This window comes from Cryptotermes secundus, unplaced genomic scaffold (genome assembly GCF_002891405.2).
Source record: "Cryptotermes secundus unplaced genomic scaffold, Csec_1.0 scaffold1316, whole genome shotgun sequence".
NCBI classification, from domain to species: domain Eukaryota; kingdom Metazoa; phylum Arthropoda; class Insecta; order Blattodea; family Kalotermitidae; genus Cryptotermes; species Cryptotermes secundus.
Window position 1 is genome coordinate 26,902 of NW_019732003.1, and position 25,309 is coordinate 52,210.

Consider the following 25,309-nt stretch of genomic DNA (forward strand, 5'->3'; position numbering starts at 1 on the left):
CTCCACAGATGGAAAGCAAAAGGAAAAAGAGGGAGGGAGTACAGGCAACCACCCACCTTATCTGAATTTAAGAAGAAGGAAAGAAAGGCTTGAACTAATGTTCTCAAATAAAGTTTTGGAGAGAAACATATGGAAAGGTACAGCTGAGAAGGCCAAGGCCAGAACAAAGCTGCAGAGTCAAGAAGAGGAAGGAGTTAAGTAAATACAGTAGAGAATGTAACAGTGCTGTATTTCATACTTCTGTCAAATTATATGATCCCTTCAGAAGGCTCACAAAATTTATTACATCTCTGCATAACCAGATTTGATTATAATTAACCATGGAGTTGAAAGACAATCCCAGTAATCCAACGTTGCAGGGCACACAGGTTCAAATCTGGATTGGGTCATGGTCTGTGCTGTCCTGTATTTTGTTTTAGCAATATAAATATTCTGTTGGGTTTGCCACCACAAACAGAACGCTACAGCAGTTACAAACACTTAGGAATAATAATGCCACTACCAGACCATATCCTGAGCCACTCAACTCTAGCTCACACGCACATTCCACTTCCAAAAGACCTTGCCTTCCTTCTGCCTAGTACATATCCCATTCATCTCATCCTCCTCAACTGAATAATCCTAGTAATATTTGGTGAAGAGTATAATTACAAAACTGAAAATTAATGTTCTCGTTCCATCGATTCAGTCCCCCTTTTCAGGTCCCGATATTTTTATTTTAGGGTCAGATATTGAGTTGCATACATACGAACACTGAGACAAATTATTTTACACTAAGGGCCTATGTGACATTTAGTTAACATGTTGGTTCTTTTATAAGTTGTCACCTCCATGCCCAACCTCCAAGCTGGAGATTAACCCCTTTTCAGCTGTTACTGCTTATTCAGTGCTTTCAGTGACTGTCCGTATCTGGAGGGTGTCTCCGCATGCATCCTGAGGATGTGCCATGGTATGGTGCCAAAGATATCCACTTAATGATCTTCTGTATAAATCAATACAAGACAGCTCAAAATGTTCAAGCTTCTGGAAATTCAAGTAGAATATGTTATCAGGTCAACAGATTTCAGTACACAGTAAATATTGAAAAATATGAGGTTCCAAGATACAGAGGCAACTTATTCATGTATCGAAATCTTTTTATATAAAAGCTGAAGTTTTATTTCTCTCTAAGCACTTACAATACAACAAGCACTTTCATTTTTTACTTCTTCCATTGTGTGCATTGTGCATGCTGTTCTTAAACATAAAAATAATCAGGTTTGTATAGGACCTTTCCTCACAATAAGCAGAAAGGGTAGAGAGAGAGATGTTACTTTACACATGCTTTACTTATAGACAGAAACCAAAGGTTTATTCAAAAGAAAGCCCCCTTAATGTTTCTTGCTTGTATATGGGCAGAATATGTAAGAAGTTATACGTTTACTTTATTCTCCAATCAAGAAAATGTCCCGACTCATCAGCAGCTACCATCACAAGCTAGTCTACCTTATTGTCATACCTAAGCCATGTCTGGGTAAATGCATCATAAATGTTACAAATTTCATATTTACTGGCAGGCAGGAATCAAAAAGCAGCGTTCTGTTAACACCTGAGTTCCATGCACACCAATCTTACACAACCATCTAACGTGTTTCATTAAAATCAAAGCATAAATCTGCGACCCGCATGTATTTCTTGCAAAAACTGTAGGAGAATCAACTTTTTCAGCTGCTATGAAATAAATTTATCTGATTATGTTATACAAAGAATTTTCAGCAGTATAAAAGGCCTCCTTACAAAGGCAGATGGTTTGCAAAGTAAATTCAAGTAATAATTGATAATGTGGTGAAAAGTGGTGGCAGGCAAACTTTATTTTGACTAGGTGGCTCTGAGAAAAGAAATATTCTGATCTGCTTTGACTGTAGATAGTTATGTAAGAAACTGCTCTCATTTCTGCTCAATTTCATCTGTAAGCATCCATATATCACTGACTTGAGGTTAAAGAAATTATAATTAGTCACTTGAATATAGCTATACACCTCAGCAAGTATGTAAAATTACAAAGGTAAGAGCTGTCTTGTAAACACGTCAATAACTGCATCATATGGCAAAGCTTTTGTGCAACATTAAAATGATGATGACAGAACACAATGCACAGACATATTTTTCCCCTAACTAAATGACATTGTTATTTGTATATAAAAAACTAATATTAATAATGTGAAAAGAAAATAAAACATATCTCAGATACAGATAAAACATTTACAGTATAAAGATTATTTTAAAAAATACAACTGAACTACAGTACCACTTTCTCTTTCTCTTTGACTAACAGATTATTATACTACAGCTAAATGCAAGGCATGCAACCTTCCTTGCATACTTATGATGATCTGAATGATGGCAATAGAAGAAATGGCATATTCAGACTATGCAAGTGCCTTCTGCTGCAAAATCTGATGTTTCTGAAACATTAAGACTCAGTATTTATTTTATGTAACTTTTCTATCAACACTAATATGTAGCCAGACTATAGCTAGATCATATTTATATGATGAAAGGAACAAAAGCTTTAGCTGCTCAAATGAGCAGTTGGTACCCTTGAAATTGATGTGAATGAAATGTAGTTGATCAGATAGTTCTGGACTCATGAACCTTAGAGATTATGTTCGTGAATTTCATTTCCTAGTAACAGTGGCTACCACACAAAATTAAGAAAAATAATACAAATATCCAAAAATATTTTAATCTGAACACACGCTTGTGTTCTGTATAGATATTTTTCTATAAACATTTTCAGTTTCTTGCAAATAATATGTAAAATATATGAAATATTTCACTGTATTTCGCACCTGCTTTTCTTTTACCTGCTTAGAGGAGAACAGTAGTAAGATAAATGCCTGAAACTCTGTTAGTCAACTGTCACTAAAATACAAGCTGCCATAAAATACTGAATATGTATCACAATCAAAACATCCACCATAACAGACAACTGGAATCATAACTGCATCCATGCAATGGATTTCATCAGCTAGAAGATGCTTCAGATGACTCCTGCCTTATCACGATTCATCCCATCTGTGAATTAATCCCTTCAGTAACACATTTTATCCTCACTCAAAATATACCTTTAACAATTCCAGAGTTACAATTGGACCTGCTGCGCATTCAAAGTGCAAGGGAAGCTCTTTAAAAGGTGTTAACCACATGACTGAATGAGAGACTGTTTTGCATACATGAAATAAGAAAAGCATTTTTCTGGTCTGCATCATTCACATCACCCATAAACTGATTTTGGCTTCAAGGAGCTTTGTATTTAAGGCATATGAAAATAAAGCACCAAATTCTGTACCTAAATTCACAATTCAATTGGCTGAGAAATGAAATCTTAACCATCTCAAGAATTCTGATACAAATCTAGTCTTCATTTTGATATTAACAAATACCCCTTTCAGCCAAATATTTCCTTTGGACTGTAGACTGTATTCAAGACAAAAATATTCTATATTTTTATATATTATTATTTTCATCCTTCAACCACAATATATGTACCTCAACAGCTTAGAAACATAATTATTTTCAAGTCTATACACAAAAATTATCAAGCTCTCTCTCTAAAACATTTAGCAGGAATATTAGATCAGGAAAGAAAGTGATTAGGTTTAAATACCGATGTAATTACTGTGAGTACCAAAATATTTATAGATGTATTCTGACTATAACAGGGTCATTATTTTGTACCCCAGTATAAAATTCAGACAGTGACATATGAAGATAAATCAGTATAATCAAATTTAAACTGCAATGTTAAAAATACACCAAGATATATGACATGACATTACAATGAAACCTGTATCCTTTTTTACTTTACGTAACTACTAATGACCTGTATAGGTGAAGAAGTACTTGTATATATACCTTTATACAGAAAGTAACTTTACAAACTGATGTGAAGTGTTTTTATTTTAAAGTCTGGTAGTATCATGACAAAACAAATCAATACACCATTGCATTACAGAGAACATACAAAGGGAGCACTGTAATTACTTACCAGTAGTATGTTACATCAATAATAAGGAAATCTGTCCATGACAAATTAACCCAAAACAATACATTGAAAGAGGCACTCATTCTATATTTTTAAAACACTTTGTAACACTGAAGTTAGAAAGACTTAAATTCAGTAATATCTGCAGGGAGAGACTGGCAGTTACAACAGGTTTCATCATAATCTCATAATCCTGCCAGTAATTAATAACAGTTGTACTGTATATGAAATTCACTATCATACTAAAAAAATTCATTAGTAATAAAATAAAATCTTTTCTACAATTATCAGCTAAAATACATGTCAGCAGTTACATAAATATTATGCTCAACATCGATATTGAAGGTTTAATCAATTTCCATCCTTTGGTTTGTAAATGTGCATGTGCTACCACCCCAAGAACATAATGTACAAATAATGCATTTTTAAATGCATATAACATAAAAGTGCAAAGAGAAGAGTATCAATCACAGATGATTGACTTTGCTCACAGATGACTTTTTTTTTAAAGTAATTTTCAAACTGAAATTACTGGTTTATTGTTATAAACAGAAGCAGCAATATCCTGTTATCACTTTTGTAGTATGTTTCATTCTGAAACATACATTTGCCACTTACCACACACCCCACTGTTGTGATTATGGGAATGATGAACTTCCAACCACCTGAAAAACAGGTTTCATCAATAAAACAAAGGTTATCAGCTAAGGATAAGAATGAAAATTCAAATGCTAAAAAGCACATTACAAGGATATCAAGCAGTCCTACTTGCCTGAACTATGTAAACACAAACTGAACAGGGGTGGGATGCTGCTAGCATTCTAGTTACTAGATTAAACTTGTATGTACTTGTCAAAGCTAAAAATATTTGATTTCAATGCCCTGAACTCTTCACAAATTATAGGAACTACTTTCTGCAGAACACTGTAAAACAACGGAGTAGAAATGCCATAAGAAATAAAGAAAACTGCAATAAACAAACACAGTGACACCTGGTGTGAGCGGTAACAAGTTCAAAGTAACTGCAGTGACACCTGGTGTGAGCGGTAACAAATTCAGTAACAAGTTCAAAGTAACTGCAGTGACACCTGATGTGAGCGGTAACAAGTTCAAAGTAACTGACACTGATAAAGCTGCAACCAGTGTGAAACCGGGTTTCAATTTTTTCTTCGTTAACCAACTCACACATATTAAGCACTTGCATGCAGCGCTGTGACACCAACCTGTTCCATCAAAAGCACATAAATAACTCATCTCACAGCTTCACTATGTTGCAACCATTTTCCTTGCTTTACCACTTCTGTGACAGTGCCATCTGCTGGATAAATGTCTAATCAATATCAATATGTACTATAATTAGTTTTGCTTCATTCTGGTAAACATCTGCTTGTGATAAAATGTTCCATCATCCAAATGCATTCATCTCTTCAAATTTAATCAGGCAGCCTGTGCAGTTTTCAAAAGATATGCTGTAATAGTACGATTTTAGATTCTTATGGGAATAGTTATGAAGAGTTCTAGCTTCTGGAATACACCCATTACCCATAGTGACACATGTGATACCTGTGAATAATACTTTGTGACAAATGCACGGGGCTGCTATCAACTTTTTCTTCAAAACCTGTAGGCCCTTATGTCCCAGGTACAAGCACAAGGAACACTAGAAATATGGTGAATATTTCCAGCAAGTGGTCATATCCCCCTCTCCCCTCTTTTGTATAGTGGCACGTAGTCCAGCAAGAGTCAACCCTTTTGGAGGAACTCGCTGCATCTCTTCAAGGCTGAACAGTGAGCCAGGCAAGAAACTGGCATATAGCAGCCTGCTTCATGCTGACATTATATACAGGGTGTTTCACGACTTTAGGGCATAACTGCAGGAGGTGATTTCCTAGGTCTTTGTGATCAAAAAAGTTCATATAAACATGTGTCCAATTTCAGACGGTTACGGAGTTATGACCGTTTTTTCATTCCTGTACACGCCCTCGCGTGAACCGTGTCTGTCAGCTGGTGGGTCGCTATTTTTAGCCAGTTACAGACAGAGTGCTCTCGTTATCTTGACACTTGACATGTATCTAAGGTGGGGAGGGTTGGTATGTCTGGCGCAGTTCACAACCAAGCGACAGCCTCTGTTGCAGCTGACGGTGGCATTTTCGAAAATCAGCTTTAAGCACCAATAAATTCAAATTAAAGGTAATTTCATGAAGTTAACTCTACATTCATACTTTAAATGTATTATGTATTATGCAGGTTTATTATTTTGTTCCGTTTATTGTCAGTAATCGTTACCTTCTATTCTGAGTTTAAAATGGTCATAACTCCATAATCGTCCAAAATTGGACATATGTTTATGTGAACTTTTTTGATCACAAAGACCTAGGAAATCACCTCCTGCAGTTATGCCCTAAAGTCGTGAAACACCCTGTATATAATGTCAGCATGAAGCAGGCTGCTATATGCCAGTTTCTTGCCTGGCTCACTGTTCAGCCTTGAAGAGATGCAGCGAGTTCCTCCAAAAGGGTTGACTCTTGCTGGACTACGTGCCACTATACAAAAGAGGGGAGAGGGGGATATGACCACTTGCTGGAAATATTCACCATATTTCTAGTGTTCCTTGTGCTTGTACCTGGGACATAAGGGCCTACAGGTTTTGAAGAAAAAGTTGATAGCAGCCCCGTGCATTTGTCACAAAGTATTATTCACAGGTATCACATGTGTCACTATGGGTAATGGGTGTATTCCAGAAGCTAGAACTCTTCATAACTATTCCCATAAGAATCTAAAATCGTACTATTACAGCATATCTTTTGAAAACTGCACAGGCTGCCTGATTAAATTTGAAGAGATGAATGCATTTGGATGATGGAACATTTTATCACAAGCAGATGTTTACCAGAATGAAGCAAAACTAATTATAGTACATATTGATATTGATTAGACATTTATCCAGCAGATGGCACTGTCACAGAAGTGGTAAAGCAAGGAAAATGGTTGCAACATAGTGAAGCTGTGAGATGAGTTATTTATGTGCTTTTGATGGAACAGGTTGGTGTCACAGCGCTGCATGCAAGTGCTTAATATGTGTGAGTTGGTTAACGAAGAAAAAATTGAAACCCGGTTTCACACTGGTTGCAGCTTTATCAGTGTCAGTTACTTTGAACTTGTTACTGCTCACACCAGGTGTCACTGTGTTTGTTTATTGCAGTTTTCTTTATTTCTTATGGCATTTCTACTCCGTTGTTTTACAGTGTTCTGCAGAAAGTAGTTCCTATAATTTGTGAAGAGTTCAGGGCATTGAAATCAAATATTTTTAGCTTTGACAAGTACATACAAGTTTAATCTAGTAACTAGAATGCTAGCAGCATCCCACCCCTGTTCAGTTTGTGTTTACATAGTTCAGGCAAGTAGGACTGCTTGATATCCTTGTAATGTGCTTTTTAGCATTTGAATTTTCATTCTTATCCTTAGCTGATAACCTTTGTTTTATTGATGAAACCTGTTTTTCAGGTGGTTGGAAGTTCATCATTCCCATAATCACAACAGTGGGGTGTGTGGTAAGTGGCAAATGTATGTTTCAGAATGAAACATACTACAAAAGTGATAACAGGATATTGCTGCTTCTGTTTATAACAATAAACCAGTAATTTCAGTTTGAAAATTACTTTNACGGAAGGGTTAATCTACCTCAAATCTGTGAACTAGTCACTAGATCAATTGCATGTAATGTCATAAATGACAGGAAGGCTACAATGTACTCACAGGAGATTTCACTGAGGCGCTGTCTGCTGCTGGATCTCAATTTTCTCTACTGTCATGTCAGGATTCATGGCTGTTGCCTCTTGGATTGCTTCAGCTAAAGCCTTATCATGGTCAATTGGGTCACCATCAGATTGGATCGTAATCTTCTGCTCTACTCGAGTTTCAACCACACCATCACGCTCTGTCTTGTACTAAAAAGAAAATGGGACCAACTTGCTAATACACCCTGATCATAACCATAACTACATAGAAATATCATTTCAATGAATGCTGGAGTAATGAAATATTTAACAATATATTTCTGGGTCCCAAAAATTTACTGTATAGCTTTATGCAGAAATATTGCACTTTAACAAATACTACTGAAACAAAAATATTCGTTTGACACATTAAAAAATCCATCATGCTATAAAAAATGCAATCAAGATAACAAAATTTTTAAAAACAAATTAAACAATACAGCATACAATGAAGAAAGTCATCTTCTGGGTTTAGGGGCCGTGTATTCTTCGTTTTGGCTGACGTTTCGGAGGAACGTATCGCCTCCATCTTCAGAGCAGTTGAATGGCTTGGAATGCAGAGAGCAGTAGCTGTAGTGATAGGAAGTGAAAGGCGCTGCTTATATACGAAGTAGGCAGGGTGGTGGTTAGGGAGAGCAGAGCAATAGGAGCAGTGGAGAGCGATTAAGGCCATATATTGGTGTTATGTGCTAAGGGGGGGGGAACGGCCAGTGAATCCAGGAAACTTGAGGTCAATAGCACTAGGAAGTTGCAGTAGACAAGAAGAACCGGTTGGTTGGGGACAGGCTACTGACGTCAATGACATGATTACAGGGGACAGGCTACAGACATCAATGACATGACGAAGAACTGGTGTGGCTTGTTGGATTTCTCTTGAGGGAAGAGATGAGAGGCTTCCATGACTTGCTGAGACTGAACCCTGTTTCTTTGTTCATGTTGTTCGGATGGAGCTCGATCTCTACGGCCTCCATGATTATGCGATCTAGGTAACGGCTCTTACTGGTGATTATGGCGGTTTTGTGAAACTGGATACAGTGGTCTAGCTCGATGCTGTGTTCAGCTACGGCTGACTTGTCCGGATGTTCTAATCGTAAATGCCGTTGATGTTCTTTCAACCTGGTGTTCACAGAACGGCCCGTCTGCCCGATGTAGACCTTGCCGCACTCGCATGGAATTCTGTAAATTCCCGGTGTCCTCAGTCCCAAGTGATCCTTGAGAGGCCGGAGGAAATTATATATTTTCTTTGGGGGCAGGCCAACTGATTTGATGTTGTGTCGCGACAGCACTCTGCCGTTACCTAGATCGCATAATCATGGAGGCCGTAGAGAATGGGCTCCATCCGAACAACATAAACAAAGAAACCTCAAAACTTACATAAATACAGCATACACTTTATGACATCTGCTGTGGCATACTCAAGGCCAGGATGGGAGGGGAGTGCAAGGGATCGTAAAGGTATGCTCATTATAGACAAATGCAAGAATGTACACAAAATTTGTGACAATGAATACTTAGCACAAAAATTATTCCAGCATTATGACCCAATTCTGGGTCACAACATAAAAAATGTAAATTATGTGACAGACATCAATCACCTCACAAACATTCCAAGTTACATCAAGAGTTCAGATGTACTTTTGGGTACCACATGGAAATTCTTCATCATGAAGAAAACTAAAGAGCTCTCAGCCGATGTGTAAGAGATCCAAAAATATCCATCATGCTGGCATGTGTCCTGGATTCATGTACAACATAAGAATTCAGGATCACATGAAAAGGTCCAATCATGGGAAAGACATTGAAATTGTGGATTCAACCTTTCCACAAGAACTGTAAGATACAACAGGCAGTTCAGCACCATGTACGAATTATGCGATGAAATGATTTTGGGTACAGTGTAAAATTTGAAGTTGTGTGACAGCTTTCAATCAGTGTAAGAATTATGGATTAACTTTATACATGACTTTCATATATTCTGCTGTGTGGAAAATGTATTTAGTGAAATACAGACAGTGTTTAAATTTATTTATTCATTTATTTTCTTAATGCTGTATTTAATAGTGCCTTGGGTTATGTAGCATCAAATGTTAGGATGATTAAAGAATAACTGGAAGAAATGAGGACAATCATGGAAAAAATCAGCCAGGATAATTGGTGTCCATGATAAGAAATGAACCAGGTACTATTAAATACAAGAAAGAAACATTATTCCCCTTCACTTCATCAATGACAATGTTTAAAAACTAGGTACAACTTAAATGTAATTATTATAAATAAACTACATACTGTGATGGTCTCAACAGTACGGGTTTTGCTGCTAATGGTTTGGGAACTGACAATCTCCCCAGTAGCACTGTAGTTTCCATCCTCTGATTCCAGTGCCACCTTGCGTGTCTCTGTTGCAACCACTGGAACCTGTGTTGTACTGTGTAGGTCTGGGTCCCCTAGGGTTGAAGGGTCACTGTATACCATGCTCTCTGTCTGCACAATAGGCTGCGGCCCACTACTGCCAGGCTGTGTGAGAGTTTGCAACAAAATTATGTTACACACTTTTCTATGTTAATTTCAATGTTGACTTTTACCTATGTTATCTTACAAGTGGCCTCTTTTCAGAAGATTTGTGAATATTTATTTCATCCAATACATCCTGATAACAGCAATTTTATTTACTCTAACAATAAATGAGGTTTCATTTGCCAGTTACTCTCACTCTTTTGGATGTGATAATCATTTGCAGCATTAGTGAGTACCTTCAATTTCTCCCATTCCCTTACAGTATGACAGTTCTGGTCATGTACAGTAAACTTATTTACGGTTTTTTTTAGTAAGTCCATTAGCAGCTCTGAATACAAAATGTCATGTGGTGGGATGACTAGTGAATAATGAGCTGGAAAAAATGTAGAAGAAAGCAGTCAACCTAATTTCTCGTACTACCCCAGCATTTATATGGGACCAAGGAAAACAACAAAAACCTCGGTCAGAACAGCCAGTACTCTGGCCAAGATTAGAACCAGGCACCTCCTGAATAGAAGTGAGAAGAATTACCACTTGAGTCAAATTGCATGATCATATAAAATATGGAGAAGAAAGCAGGGATTTGTAACTTTTCATCGACCAACCCATATAAAATTAAAATGATAGAAAAAGAAGTTAAAAAACTTGCAAAAAAAAAAGGTACAATTTGGGTTTTAGAAAGCTATTACAAAAGTCCCTCAACTGATTACCAAAAAGTTCCCAAAATTATTCCATTCTTTCCTTCATCAAAAACATAATTTTCTGTTATTCTACAAGGTGATACCTAAATTTAGGCATGAACTTGGCCACTTGTAAGAATGGAAATGTTGGTGTAATGCAAATGTACATTACTTACACAGTAAAGAATATGACTCATTAGACATTCAACCATTTTACTGAACAACATACTGTGAAGAAGTGTAACAGGAAGATAAGTGTGTTAGAAGTCCCTCTTTAAAGAATGTACTGACACCTTCCAAACTGTGGAGAAAATGTCACACTTAACTGAATGCCACAACCAAATCTCCTTGCATTATTATGAGTTGATGCATGCTAAATCCAAACCATATTTAATGTCAACAAAATATTAAGACAAGACCTAAAGATTGACTGTGGCCTTTTTGTTCCCATACTTTCTACTAAAATATGCAATTCCTCCTTTGTAGAAAAAAAATAATTTTTCTTTAGTTCTAAAAGATATAAACTTGGAAGGTGTAACAGAGTTCTTCCTACTATAAAGCCACAACAAGACATTCAGCTTTGCAGTCTACAATATAGGCCTCTCTGTCCTTACGTGAGTGAACGCCATTTAAAATGGTATGCTTAAGATGGAATGAAGCAATGATTCTGTGGTATTAGTGCTAGGTACCTATCAGTGATGACCCAAGTACTAGAGAACAGAAGTGTGCCCCAGTACGAGAAAATAACCACAAAGTTCTTTATGGTCAATTTCACAAAGTTAATGACATTCTGTACAAAAGTTCTTGGATGGAACTAAGAGTTCCAACATTATTTTCCCAGGCATGCTTATTACAATATATTAATGAATGTATAGCAGTCTCGTGGAAAAAGATGACAAAACTATGTAACATTCTTATCTCACCACCAAGAGGCTATACATAAGTGGTGTATACATGATATTTAATGCTCTGTATGGCAACAGAAATCAAAGGGCAAGAAGCAAACTACTACAGTGATTTACAATAGACATAAAACTTAAAGTATGCCAGTCTCTGGCTTTACCTGGTAACCTGTTGCACCATTTGCATAAAAAAGGCCAGCACTAGCACCAAGTGGTAGGGATGGTTCATCAAGGAGATCAATTGGAGTTCCCGAGTCGTTTGAGCTTGTGCTCGAAGTACTTGAGCGCCTAGAAAACACCTGATGGAACAAAGCAGCAGCACCACATGCCAGCACAAGCCAAAAGTTAGCTCATTCAGCAGCCAATCAGTGTAGTAACAAGGCCACACAACCATAAAAAATTAAAATTATCCATCCAGATCCCATCAGAGGTGAGTATGCCTGGTGCAAAGTGCTATTTGGAAGACAAATATATACTGCAATATGGTTCCACATATCAGTAATATCATTCATTATTTTCCTTAACACTAGAAACTTCAAACAATATGTGAAATTAACACAGACTGAAATTTAAAATTAGTGAGTATGATATATTAGAAACACTCTGCAGTTGTCCTTCAACTAGCACTGTATAAAGGGCTGGAAGTATCAAGCATGGCATGAAAAACATTCCTAAAGCAGACAATGTTCAGTCTTCGCATGGTGAGGTGAAGGGTTTAAGAATAATAATGAATTAAAAAACTTAACATATTATGATGCAGCTGATAGAGAAGAACATCTAATCAACTTATGCAAACAATTTTAATAAAACATGAGTTATATCTCATTAATGATTTTGCAACTACAGAATACTCTGCTGTTGTTATCTTTTATGTTATGTCTTAGAAAGGTGAGCTGACCACTTGAAAGCCCAAATGTGTGTCTGGTTAACCGCATCATGTGCACACCACACAACTGTGACAGTGCAGACATGATTTCAGCAGGCTTAGTCTCACACTGTGTATAACATAAATTCCCTTACTGTCAAGTACAAAACTGGCTGCAGTGCCAAAATACTGTGAGATTTTTTAAATCCCTTACTTCTAAACGATAAAGCTTATTCAACACCATTTTTTTTGGGAGAATGAATAATATCTGCAGACTGAAAAAAAAATTAAATCCCTACTACATGACACAAATGATGACTGTTCTATTATAAAACCTCAGTCAAATTAATTCTGGAACATGTCCCAGTTATTAAATCTCCCACCCTCTCTACATTCAAGCAACTTACTGCATAAGAGAGCTCTGCCAAAATAAAAACTGCTGTGATACAAAATCGTGATCTGCAGCAAAAGTTACCGAACAGTGAACGTGTGCTTGTAGCTTGTAGCTATGTCATGTATTGAAGTTGGACCAACATTGCTGTGTGTGCTATAGCTGTCACCTTCAGGGTGAATGATGTGGAGAGGATGCCATCTGATATACAGCAGCTCTCACAATGGGAATAAGGGTGGGGGTGTCCATCATGGTACTATCCAGCAAGTGTCAGAACCCATATTACTGGAACAACTATGTAAACTGGGCACAAATTTAATGATGTTTGTGTAAAATAAACACTACATACATGGCAGCCAGTAATATTTGAATCACATGGATGAGTGAAAGGGTATGTATGTAACTAAACCAAAATCGGTATTTATTTAGTGATCTTATAACAAGGTTATCTCACTAGAATTATTAGCTTTTATATTTTGAACCGTATAGGTATGCCAATTAATATTACGAGTAGATAAATATGTTCATGAGAATAACTTACATGAAGTTTTAATATTTCAAGGGCTGATACATTCAATTTCAGCACATACTACCTATAAGAAAGACTCTGTAATGGGATAGCCTTATCTGGGACTTCACCACTGAGCATTATACTTCTGCTTAAATCACCTCAAGCAACAGGCAGCTCTTAACAGGAATTAGTATGTATTATTTAAAAAATAACTTAGTTAACATTTTTAATTTCTATATTAAAAATTTACAATCTACTGGAAGTTAAATTCTTCATGTGGCCAGTTATTAAGTATTATAGGGCAGATATGTTAAACAAAGCACAAAATGTACAAGGCCATCAGATATTTGATGGACCCAAGGATGATATTAACAGACACTAATGTTTGCATTAAGTTCATATAATGGGAGTTGATATGGTCACCCATATACAGGGAGATCGAAAAGTCATGATCATCAAAGTAAAAGTTGTTATAAATTATATTGCAGTTAATATAATTATATCTCCTACCACTAGATGGTACTGAGGAGTACTAACAAGTAGAAACGCCATCTGTCAAGTATCTGTCATATGACGTCTGCAGTATAGTTTTGGTTATTGTGTGACAGACATGTCGTTTTCCCAAGAACAAATGTTCATTGTGGAACATTATTTCGCCAGTCGTTCTTATGCATGTATCACAGACGAGTTTTGTCTCGAATATCCGGATTCTGCAGTTCCTAACAATTTGATGATAACGAGAATAATCAAACAATTTCGGGAATGTGGATCAGTTTCAGATACGAAGAGATCCAGGAGACTGGCCATTTTGACTGAGGTTAAATTGGCTGACATGGAGAAAATGTTGCAGCGTTCACCTTCAAAAAGCCTGAGGAGACTATCAGCTCAATCAGGGATTTCAGATGGAAGCGCTCGGAAAGCCATGAAGAAGTTACATCTTTGTGCATATCATGTTTGCTGCGTGCAGCAATTGAAGGACTTGGATAAAGAAAAATGCTTAGTGTACTGTAGATGGTTTCGGACATTTGTTGGCAACCATGGAACTGAAGAGTATGATCAGGTTTTCTTCACTGATGAAGCACTGGTTCATGTTAGTAGCTACATGAACAGTCAAAACAATAGGATTTGGTCATCTGAAAATCCACGTGTACATGAAATGTCCATGCACTGTCAGAAAATTGGAGTGTGGTGTGCTGTATCACATCGTCGAATAGTGGGCCAAATTTTCTTTGAAACAACAATGAACAGTCCAGTGCACCAAGACATCTTTACACAGTTTATTGCGCTTCTTGAAGCTGATGAATGTGAGTGCTGGTTGCAGAAAGGCGGTGCCATGTCACAAATCTAATGAAACCATGCAGCTCTCGCGCGAGTTTCTTGGTGACCGTCTAATTTCGAAAGAATTGTGGCCCCTGCGTTTGCCCGATTTGTCACCCACAGATTTTTTCCTTTGGAGGTACCTCAAGAGGAACATTATAACAGTGATTAACAGTATCAGTTTACAGGTGCTCCACAAAGTGGCCTAAAACATGGTAAAAAGAGTTCGCGTGTGAATTGCTGAACAGGGAAGCCATTTGGAGTATATGTTGTAAAGACATGATTTGATTTTGCATTTCTAAGATGTAAGGTTATAAACATTAACAGTAAGTGCTGTATGTCTTGTAGTTTGTGCATTAAACCAGCAAAATATAATTGCTTAGTCTGATATGTGCGACTTCTCGATCTCCCTGTACATCAACAGTAAAGTCACATGCAGTATGCAGGTTCTATGTAGGGAAAACCAAAAGCTGTGTTTATACAACATGAAAGTTACATATGTTGCAGTAATAATGAACTGAAATGTGCAAACCCTGAGCAAGGAGGACTAATATGTAACAATCATTTATATTTAAACCTGTTTCAGCAAGTCTCACAACCATAAACATTCATCTTGGAGAGACCTGTTTCAGATTAAGGATTTCATAAAAACACTGTATACTAATAGTAGGAACCACTGCAAAGTCAAAAGGATAGCACTTCATGCATTCTATGAGTCCAACATTAAGGTACAGTTGTCCCTGTGATTAATTAATTAAGCACCATGTCACAAAGACATATGGGGGTGTGCAGGTACAGCTCCACCATTTTTGACCTTGGCACTACATGAGGTGAGCAGTGAAGCTTCACACTCTGGGTTCAAATCCATAAGTAATTCAACACTGTTCTGCATCTTCCAAATGGGAAGCCACAGAAAAAAGATACTGAGAGGATTAACATATTTCCACAAGCTTGATCCAAAAATTATGGAAACCTCTTTCTTTTCACACAATACAAGATGCACAAAAACATGAGGTACAATTTCTTTTAAACCAAAAAGGCAAGGAGGAAACAAAAAAGGAGTCAAATTTCATAACATTTTCTGTCTCAAAAGCAGCCCATTTTAATACTGGCAAAGATGCATGATTATGAACTTGACAATAATTGTATCATAACAAGGGTTTATGGCAATCTAATATGATCCAAATAATCACAACAGTGAACAGCTACATGCCAGGCATGAGTGAAAGGTGATGTGAAAGCTATATCAATACTGCATGTACATTAGTACATCACACAGTGTAATACTGTGCCCAGATACTTACAACATTTTCCAGAATAAACTTCATCTCTGCTCTATACTACATGGAATAATGGCAGTAAAGACACTCAAATGCAAAAACTAATATTATGTACAGAATATTAAAACAACAATCACCACATCTATATAGCAGTACAGCATGCAAGAATTATGGTGTAAGAAGAAATGCATATTAAGTTTCTGGACATCAGAAATGATTTACATATATTCCACAAGAAGAGCAGCTCATTCAGCACATGTCTCATGAATTTAAAGATTCACATTTCTTCTCCCTGGACAGCAAATATATTTTCAATACACTCAACTGTATTTCCACCTACATGGATTTATGTGATGTGGAAACTAAAAACATTCTTTAAATATTTAGAAATTAAATTGTAATACATAATAAAGATAGGTAACAGACGTTTTCAAAATCTGGCACAGTTCAGATATTTGGGAATGATGATAAATCAAAACCCGATTCAGGAGGAAATAAAGAGGACACTGAACTTGGGTATTGCTTGCTACCATTCAGTCCAGAACCTTCTGTCTTCTCGTCTACTGCCCAAAAACATAAAAATTAGAATATACAAAACTATAATTTTGCCTCTGGTTCTGTATAGGTGTCAAACTTCTTTTTTGTTGCTAGTAGGGTGGGACTAAGTCCCTTGTACTGCAGCCACTTCTGGCCTACTGTACCAGCCCCAGATGATGGGTAAGGGTGATTTTGGAGCAATTGGTGGAATGAAGATTGGCAGGGGAAACGGAAATACTCAAGAGAAAACCTGCCCCAGCACCACTTTGTCCACCACAAATCCCACTTGACCAGACCGGGGATCAAACCCAGGCCACCGCAGTGGGAAGCCAGTGACTAACCTCTTGAGCTATGGCGTGGCCCCGGGTGTCAAACTTAGTTTATGACATTAAGGGAGGAACACAGACTGAGGGTGTTGAGGAGAATATTTGGACCAAAGATAGATGAAGTGACAGGAGGTTGGAGAAAACTGCATAATGAGGATCCTCATAACGTGTACTCTAAGGCGCAGGTGGGTGGACAATATTAAAATCGATCTTAGAGATATAGGGTGGGATGGTATGGATTGGATTGAACTGGCTCAGGATAGGGACCAACGGAGGGCTCTTGTGAACATGGTAATGAACCTTCGGGTTCCATAAAAAGTTCTTCAGTAGCTGCACAACTGGCAGCTTCTCAAGAAGGGCTCAAGCTCCATGAGTGAGTGAGTGAATGAAAAACAAGGTTTTAATGTCTTGTGGACCTGCAGCTTTAAAATGACAGCTAGTATGCGTGTGACATGGTCACCACTAGTTGAATATCACAGTAGAGATCATGGCACCCCCAACATACTACCACGTACTACACTGGGGATACACAAAACTTCACACCGATGGACAGTCAATATTCTATGTAACCAACAATACAAATGAAGGCCATCATTGCATTCTTCTATCTACTCAACAAGAATTTTTAACCTATTGTCATGTTTTAGAGAGTCTGTGACTACAGATGGGGTATAGAATTGATACTGGATTTACTGACCACTTGCGTACACCACTCAGAACTACGCTTTACTGTTCACTGACACACACAGTGTCCTCCATCTATTAGTCTCTACTAGCCATTTCCTGGCAATGGCTTCTACCAAGGTAGATTCGTCAGCTTCCCACACCCAGCTCCTTGTCACAGCCACCCGTACAGAACTCTTTTATCAACTGACAGCTCAAATAAATGGGTCCCAGGCTGGTGGCCATTTCACAGCAACCTCCTAGTCTTCTCTTCACATGCTGACTTTCACCAGACAACTGAACTGCTGACTACTCTCCTGGAACTTGACTGACCCTGCTTATAACACTTCAGCATGAACCACATAGAAAACACCATTTCCAATGTTACAAGTATCATGTTTTTGGACATTATCCATCGTTGTCTATATTTAAAAACTGTCCTGTTTATTTCTCAAAACACGACATTTCGGAGACTGGATTATGTCTCCGTCCTCAGATAAAACCTACTCAGTTGGGCCCAATAGATAGAACTAGTCCCTACCTCCAGACACCTTTGCCAGTTTCCAGAAGGGGTACATACACAGTGTGTCCAGGTTCTGCTAGGACTGTGTTCAATAGAAATACAAGACGTGAATTATTTTCAAAATTTCACTCCTTTTACTCAAAACAGTCTCCTTCTGAATTAATACATAGCTGGAATCAATTGAAAAGTTTTCAAACACAGTCACTGTACTCCTTTTGTGGAATCACATTTAAAACTGCGGTACATTTCCTTTGGATGTCCTGGATGGTGTCATGACAGTCTCCTTTTATTGGTCAACTTAACTTTTGGGAACAACCAGGAATCTGCTGGAGCCAATTCTGGTGAATATGGAGGATGATCAAGGACTGTGATCCCTTTTCTGGACAAAAAAATCGCGCCGCACGATCTTCGATTTGTGGGGTGGGGCATTGTCATGGAGGAGCGACCAGCAACCTTGCTCTCGATATTCAGGTCGAATTCGAAGAATTCTCGCCCACAGAAGATTCAAGACTCCGAGATAATAATCAGAATTCGCTGTTTGACCTTCTGGCAGAAATTCCTTGTGAATGATTCCTTTGGAATCGAAGAAAACGGTTAGCAGTGTCTTTACTCGACTCTTCTGCATGCGCACTTTCTTTGGTTTCGGCTTCTTTGGCCTCAACCACGCTGCACTCTGCCGCTTTGAGAGGCCCATATTGAAAACACCATGTCTCGTCACCAGTAACAATCGATTTTGTAAATTTTGTATCACTTTGGGCCGACCGTAACATGTCTTTGCAGTGTTCCACTCTGGCATGTTTTTCATCGCCTGACAGCATGTGCGGTACAAACCATGCACAGACCTTCTGTCTGCCCAAATCCTTTGTCAAAATTTGATGCATAGTACTTTTTGGTATTACCAAAAGCTCCTCAATGAGTCTTGCAGAAACATATCTGTCTGATGCAAGGACTTCAGTCACTTTTTTTCACATTTTCTTCAGTGTGACTTGTTCTCGGCTTTGATGCACATGGAGCATCTTCAATGTCCTCCCTGCCATCACGAAATACAGCATACCATCGAAAAATGTTCGAGCGACTCAAAAAATCACTACTGTACACACTTTTGATCATTTTGTATGCTCCTCCAGCTGCTTTGCCTAACTGCAAACAAATTTTGATGTTCGCGCTCTGTTCAACTGCCATTTTCAGATGAGCGTCACAACAGTACTGTTACATTCAAGGTCAGAACACATGATGCAGCGATGCTTGCGCTCTGAAATTACAGACAGCCACAGCTGAAACTTCAAGAATCTTAATGCCGCAACTCGCCAACAGATGGCATTGCAGGGCAAAATTAAAAAAAAAATAGTCGTAGTGGATCCGGGACACACCGTGTAAACCAAACACAATACAAACCATCTGTGAGAGCTAAGAAAATATCCAATTATTTAAACTCCACACGCATGAGGCCTTGCACCAGAGACGTATCTTGAGTGAAATCATCGCTGGAAAGAAGCAATACTTATGGTATCAACACAAGAGAGGAAACCCCACCCGCCCTCCTGCCACTCCAGCTACACTTGACGGCATTGTAGTCTCTTGACTTCTGCTGTAATGACAGGGGTCCAGATATCCACACTTGGTTGACTGACTGGATGGTCCAGCAGACTGGCATAGGTGTCCGGAGATAGGGACTAGCTCTATCTATTGGCCACAACTGAGTAGGTTTTACCTGAACACGCAGACAGGATCCAGTCTCCAAAACGTTGTGTTTTGAAAAATAAACATGATGGTTTTTAAATACAGAGAAGACGATGAATAATGCCCAAAAACACGATACTTATAGCAAAGTACTATCATCATAACTTTTAGATCTTATTTCCAATGTTATAGTCGAACAATACCTTGGCCGTTGCATGTGCATCTGTTGCTGCAAGAACCTGTTTACTGAGCAGCAGCCTAGTGGTAGCCTTGGTATTGTTCACCAACCGTTACTTACAAATGGGTTTTTGTTCACCTGTCTATTGCACAGCAAGGCTGTACTCCTCCGTTTTGAGGTCTCTGTCCATCAAACAGGTCTATATGCCACACTATTTTAATATGGTTCAAACAATTTAAACTTAATATTCATAACTCATTTTAACTGTATTAACTATTTATTCTTAACTTCTCTAATTACAGTTAAGCCCCTCTATGATATTACAGTAACAATCTAAACTCAACATCATCACATGTAAAGGAATTCCTTTACAATGTTGACTGCACCTTCTGATGATGGCCAGTAAAGCTAAAACACGTAAGAGCAAAACTTGTACTTACTCGTATTAAAGCAGTTACACTTAGAAGGCTTCTTCTACTTATTTATGTAAAAAGCACAGCACCCCAAAATTTAAAAATGTGTAGTGCTTTGTGCTGATCATCTAACTGGCAAAGACTATTAACAAATCCTGTGGACTGGGACAGAACGACATACACACCCTTCCATACAGTGTATTAAAAGTAGACACTGGTCTACTCTAATTTGGAGTACGCAGAATTACAAATGTGCCTATGATTTTACTATCTCTGTTCCTAGTTTGAATGATGGAATAAAGAAATCAAACTTTTAAGGCATTTTACAGGGATAAACATGCATCCACATGTTTCTTCAATTGAAAATGTTCTGGAAATACTACATTTAGGGAGCTATTTTTGGAAGATGTGATGAAGTTGTATTCAGGGCTTATGCAAAATAATTTGGGACTAATATGATATTTTCTAAATAACTCTTTATTCAAAATCTGTTTGCAGATGAAACACTTCAGGCAAATGGATGGATGAGCAGGCATGACTCCCCCTATGAATGCTTATTTCATATACTTAAGACAAAGAATTATAAAAATTGTTCTTACTACTTCTTACTATATTCTTCTTTCGTGCAGCTGCTAACTATGCAGTGGATGAAGACTGCTATTTGTGACACCAGGAATATTTGTTATGGTGGCCAAATCATGCTTTCAAACCAATTAGGTCATTGTAATTGGTCAAATTTTCATATCTGACCTTTATCAGTTGTGCTGCATTACTACAATGGTGTGTGTCCAACACCACAGATGAGAGAGTTAAAATCCTGTTTCCAAATTATACACTGTTAACTCCCAAGCTAAAACCTAACACTAATATCCATTCCTTGATAATAATAATAATAATAATAATAATTAATCTGTTTTAATTTTGCATTGAGTTAAATGTCAATCTGAGATGACTTATTCAGGTTTATAAATTCAAGGAAGAAGGATCTTCTTGAGATATTTCTGTAAGTCTTGGGCCTAGAAAATATTTCAGTTTGTGCTAAAACTGAAGTCAGGAATACTGCCAAGACTTCCCATAGAACTTACATTAACCCATACCCCCAAAATTAGTGAATTTAGGGCAATTTACCACAAGCTGTGTGTGAATCTCCAATGACATAAGCAAATGTATTAATTCACTGAAGAAGATCTTAGTATGGGTCTTGGGCCCTGATAATAGTTCAGTCTGCATTAGAACTACATCACAAGAAACTGTTTACCCCTTCCCCCCAAGTAGCAGAAGTTTGTTTGTTTATTTAACTGATAAGTGGTAGATTCATCACACTGCTATGCAAATGAGTAATCAATTAACATAAAACATATTAATTTTCCAATTAAGAGCATGTGAGCAGAAAAATCTGAAGTTCCTTGCTAACAATCTTGTTAACTAATTACAGAAGGATGTGAGGTAAATGAAAAACTCTTTATTACTGAATTCTACAGAAAACATGAGGCTGCTTTCTTATGAACACATTCATGCTTCCCACTGAACAGAGCTAGGTGTGCTGTGAAGCATTTCATCCAAGTGTGATATATGAGGAGCGTTCTGTATATAATGCCTCCTAGTTTTTTAAAGAAACTACAACAGATACAGAAAGCATAATAATGCAGTTAAATAGAGCAGGATTTCAGCTACTTACAGTTATTTTTCCACATAATCATCACCATTAGTTATGCACTTTTGGCAGCGATTAACAAGAGCCTGTATGCTGCGCCCGTAAAAGTCTGGGCCAGCAGAGGCTTGCCACTTTCTTACAGCTGCACTGACAGCAACATTGTCTGGAAAGTGTTGCCCAAGTAGTCCATCTTTCATAGGCCCAAAGAGATTGAAGTCTGAAGGTGTTAAACCGGGGCTATAAGGTGGATGTTGTAGGACAGTCCAGCCAAATTTTACAATGTGCGTGGTGGTTGCCAAACTTGTATGGGGTCTAGTGTTATCGTGTTGCAAGCGAGAGGTTGTCTGCTTCTTTGGCCTGACTCGGGAAATGCGGGCTTTCAGCTTAGTCAGCATCGTTTTGTAGCGTTCAGAATTGACAGTCCCTGGTCGTTATCTGCTATCTGTACGGATCATTGTGAGGAGTGGCAGCTGAGCATGGACGCCCAGGGCGTGGCTNAGCTGCACTGACAGCAACATTGTCTGGAAAGTGTTGCCCAAGTAGTCCATCTTTCATAGGCCCAAAGAGATTGAAGTCTGAAGGTGTTAAACCGGGGCTATAAGGTGGATGTTGTAGGACAGTCCAGCCAAATTTTACAATGTGCGTGGTGGTTGCCAAACTTGTATGGGGTCTAGTGTTATCGTGTTGCAAGCGAGAGGTTGTCTGCTTCTTTGGCCTGACTCGGGAAATGCGGGCTTTCAGCTTAGTCAGCATCGTTTTGTAGCGTTCAGAATTGACAGTCCCTGGTCGTTATCTGCTATCTGTACGGATCATTGTGAGGAGTGGCAGCTGAGCATGGACGCCCAGGGCGTGGCTTGTCGTGCACTTCACTTTCGCCACTACCCACCGCCTCACTGTGCTGACATCCACTGTATTGTCTCTGCACACCTTTAGCAAGTGTCGATGGATGTCAGTGGGTACAATTTGTTCGGCAGTGAGAAATTCAATAAATACATCTGTGTTTCATACACACTTCTACGTCAGACACCATTTTGGTAGACTGCTCTGCTGTCGCTATCTGTCGCATGACAACCAAACTAACAGTAGATTGGCGGGAAGGTTCAACCTTTACTACAACACCACCAACATCCATCTCAGACGTTACATATTAACACAAAAAATAGGAGGCATTATTTACGGAACGCCATACATATATTAGCATGTATGCCAGCAGCCTAATGCCATGCATTAGCATTCACAAGCTATGTCTCTTGTCTGTCTGCCCAACATATCTAATATTCATTCACAGCTTCCTGCTTCCAATCTATATTACTGAATTAATTTCTGATGTCCAAAACAGAAGTACCTTGTCTGTGAGGAGGACCCTCCAGCTAGAAATTACTTCTTATTTTACTTCCTGCTGACTGATATGTGTACCATACCTGTGAATCATTGGCTAGCACAGTGGATGTGGCACGAACTTCTTGAGTTACCACTCGCTGCTCCTGCCGAGTGGCACTAGTTGTCATCGTTGTAGCCACTGTCTTCTCTTCAACCTGTATTCATCACCACCAACGCATAACACATAACACCTATTACACTTTATACTGACAACACTACACATCTGTTAATGATCTGAGGTAGGAAGTAGCACGTGCTTCATAATTACCTTTACATATACAGCGAAACACAGTACACAGAGTAATTATGTTAGAATGATTCAATTGCATACAGAAGGCGATAACACTTTAGAATTCCACGACAAAATTACAGATGCTGAAATAAGAGAAACATACAGTAAACTCCCTGTTGTCCAGTTATAACTCTTGCCCAATCAGCAAAAATTAAAAGAAAATTTACCATTTTTATAAAGTTATTCAAGAACACATTTTCTTGCGTGCATGTCCACCTTCTACACGCTAGTTCTCCTGGCCAGCACTAACAGCACTACCCATCATCCTGCCCCATGCAGGTGCCATTACAGTAGAGGCTAGATGAACCTGTGGTCACATTACATATATGCATCTAGACTCTTTCCCCCACGAACCTGCTAAGTAGTCTAGGAAGTCTGCCACACATGATCTAAAGTGAAAATGTGTTTTGTCATTATATTGGGTTTCTGCAAGAGTTACTGTCATGCCTCATTCCTCACACGGTACTATGTTATGTCACAAGCATGATTATAGGAGAAGTTTTGTTATTTTGCATGAATTTTAAAAGAGAGGTAAACTGTATTAAGATAACAATTATAATACAATGTACCTGGCTTGTCTTTGCATTCTTCTCTTTGTCTTCATGTGTTGTAGCTGTCCTGGTTGTTACTGCAGTAGCTGTTACATATGGAGAGCGGCCATCATCCACACCTTCTGCCTGAGATGGCAATATAATACCATATGCTAAATTTTATAACCTACTCTTGAAATATTTAAATTTTACTGCTATTCATATCTAAGCATAAAGGGAGTACAATGTTTAAAATTAATGTTTAAGTTTTCAAAGTTCAAGGAACTCTGACGCTTTAGTATGCAAGCGAACTATACTGACTGAGTGGCCGCCACTTGTTGGCGAAGTTAGTGCCAACTTTAGTGGATTAGAGGGTGTTGAGTGGTCAGAGCAACAAATCCCCATAGCCGTTAATTTCGGTTTTCTAGACCAGAGCCACTACTTTTCCATTCAAGTGGCTCCTCAATTACCCTCATGAGGCTGAGTGGACACTGTTCCAGACCCACTTATTCTCAGAAAATTTGGTAGGGCCAGGAATCGAACCCGGACCTCTGACCACTAGAACACAGAGGCATAAGAAATGTGTGTGCATATCACAATTACTATGCCTGCCTTTTTTTTATATCATTCTCAGTTCTGTGGTAGAAGACGACGATAAAAGGCTAGCAAGATAATTACAAAATTTAAATTCAAGCCTACTTAACAACTTTTAAATGCAAAATTTAAATACTTTTTCTATCAAAGCAAATGGCATATCAGCAGGAATCTGATTCAATAAAATACAGACCTACTTCTTCTCAGAAAATCTTGTAGGGCCGGGAATCGAACCCAGACCTCTGACCACTAGACCACAGAGGCGTAAGAAGTGTG

The 25,309-nt window shown here is 38.2% G+C and overlaps 1 protein-coding gene across 1 annotated transcript in view; it reads right to left on the minus strand.

The window, feature by feature from the left end:
- Nucleotides 1-212: 212 nt before the first annotated feature.
- Nucleotides 213-25,309, minus strand: part of LOC111867524 (protein 4.1 homolog) — a 172,503-nt gene continuing 147,406 nt past the window's right edge. The window contains exons 15-20 of the mRNA XM_033752714.1: nt 24,479-24,586; nt 23,659-23,772; nt 12,061-12,198; nt 10,090-10,317; nt 7,784-7,974; nt 213-4,692 (exon numbers count right to left, since the gene is read on the minus strand). Of these exons, the coding sequence (XP_033608605.1) occupies nt 7,792-7,974; nt 10,090-10,317; nt 12,061-12,198; nt 23,659-23,772; nt 24,479-24,586 (771 nt within the window). The 3' untranslated portion in view covers nt 213-4,692; nt 7,784-7,791. The remainder of the gene's footprint in view (nt 4,693-7,783; nt 7,975-10,089; nt 10,318-12,060; nt 12,199-23,658; nt 23,773-24,478; nt 24,587-25,309) is intronic.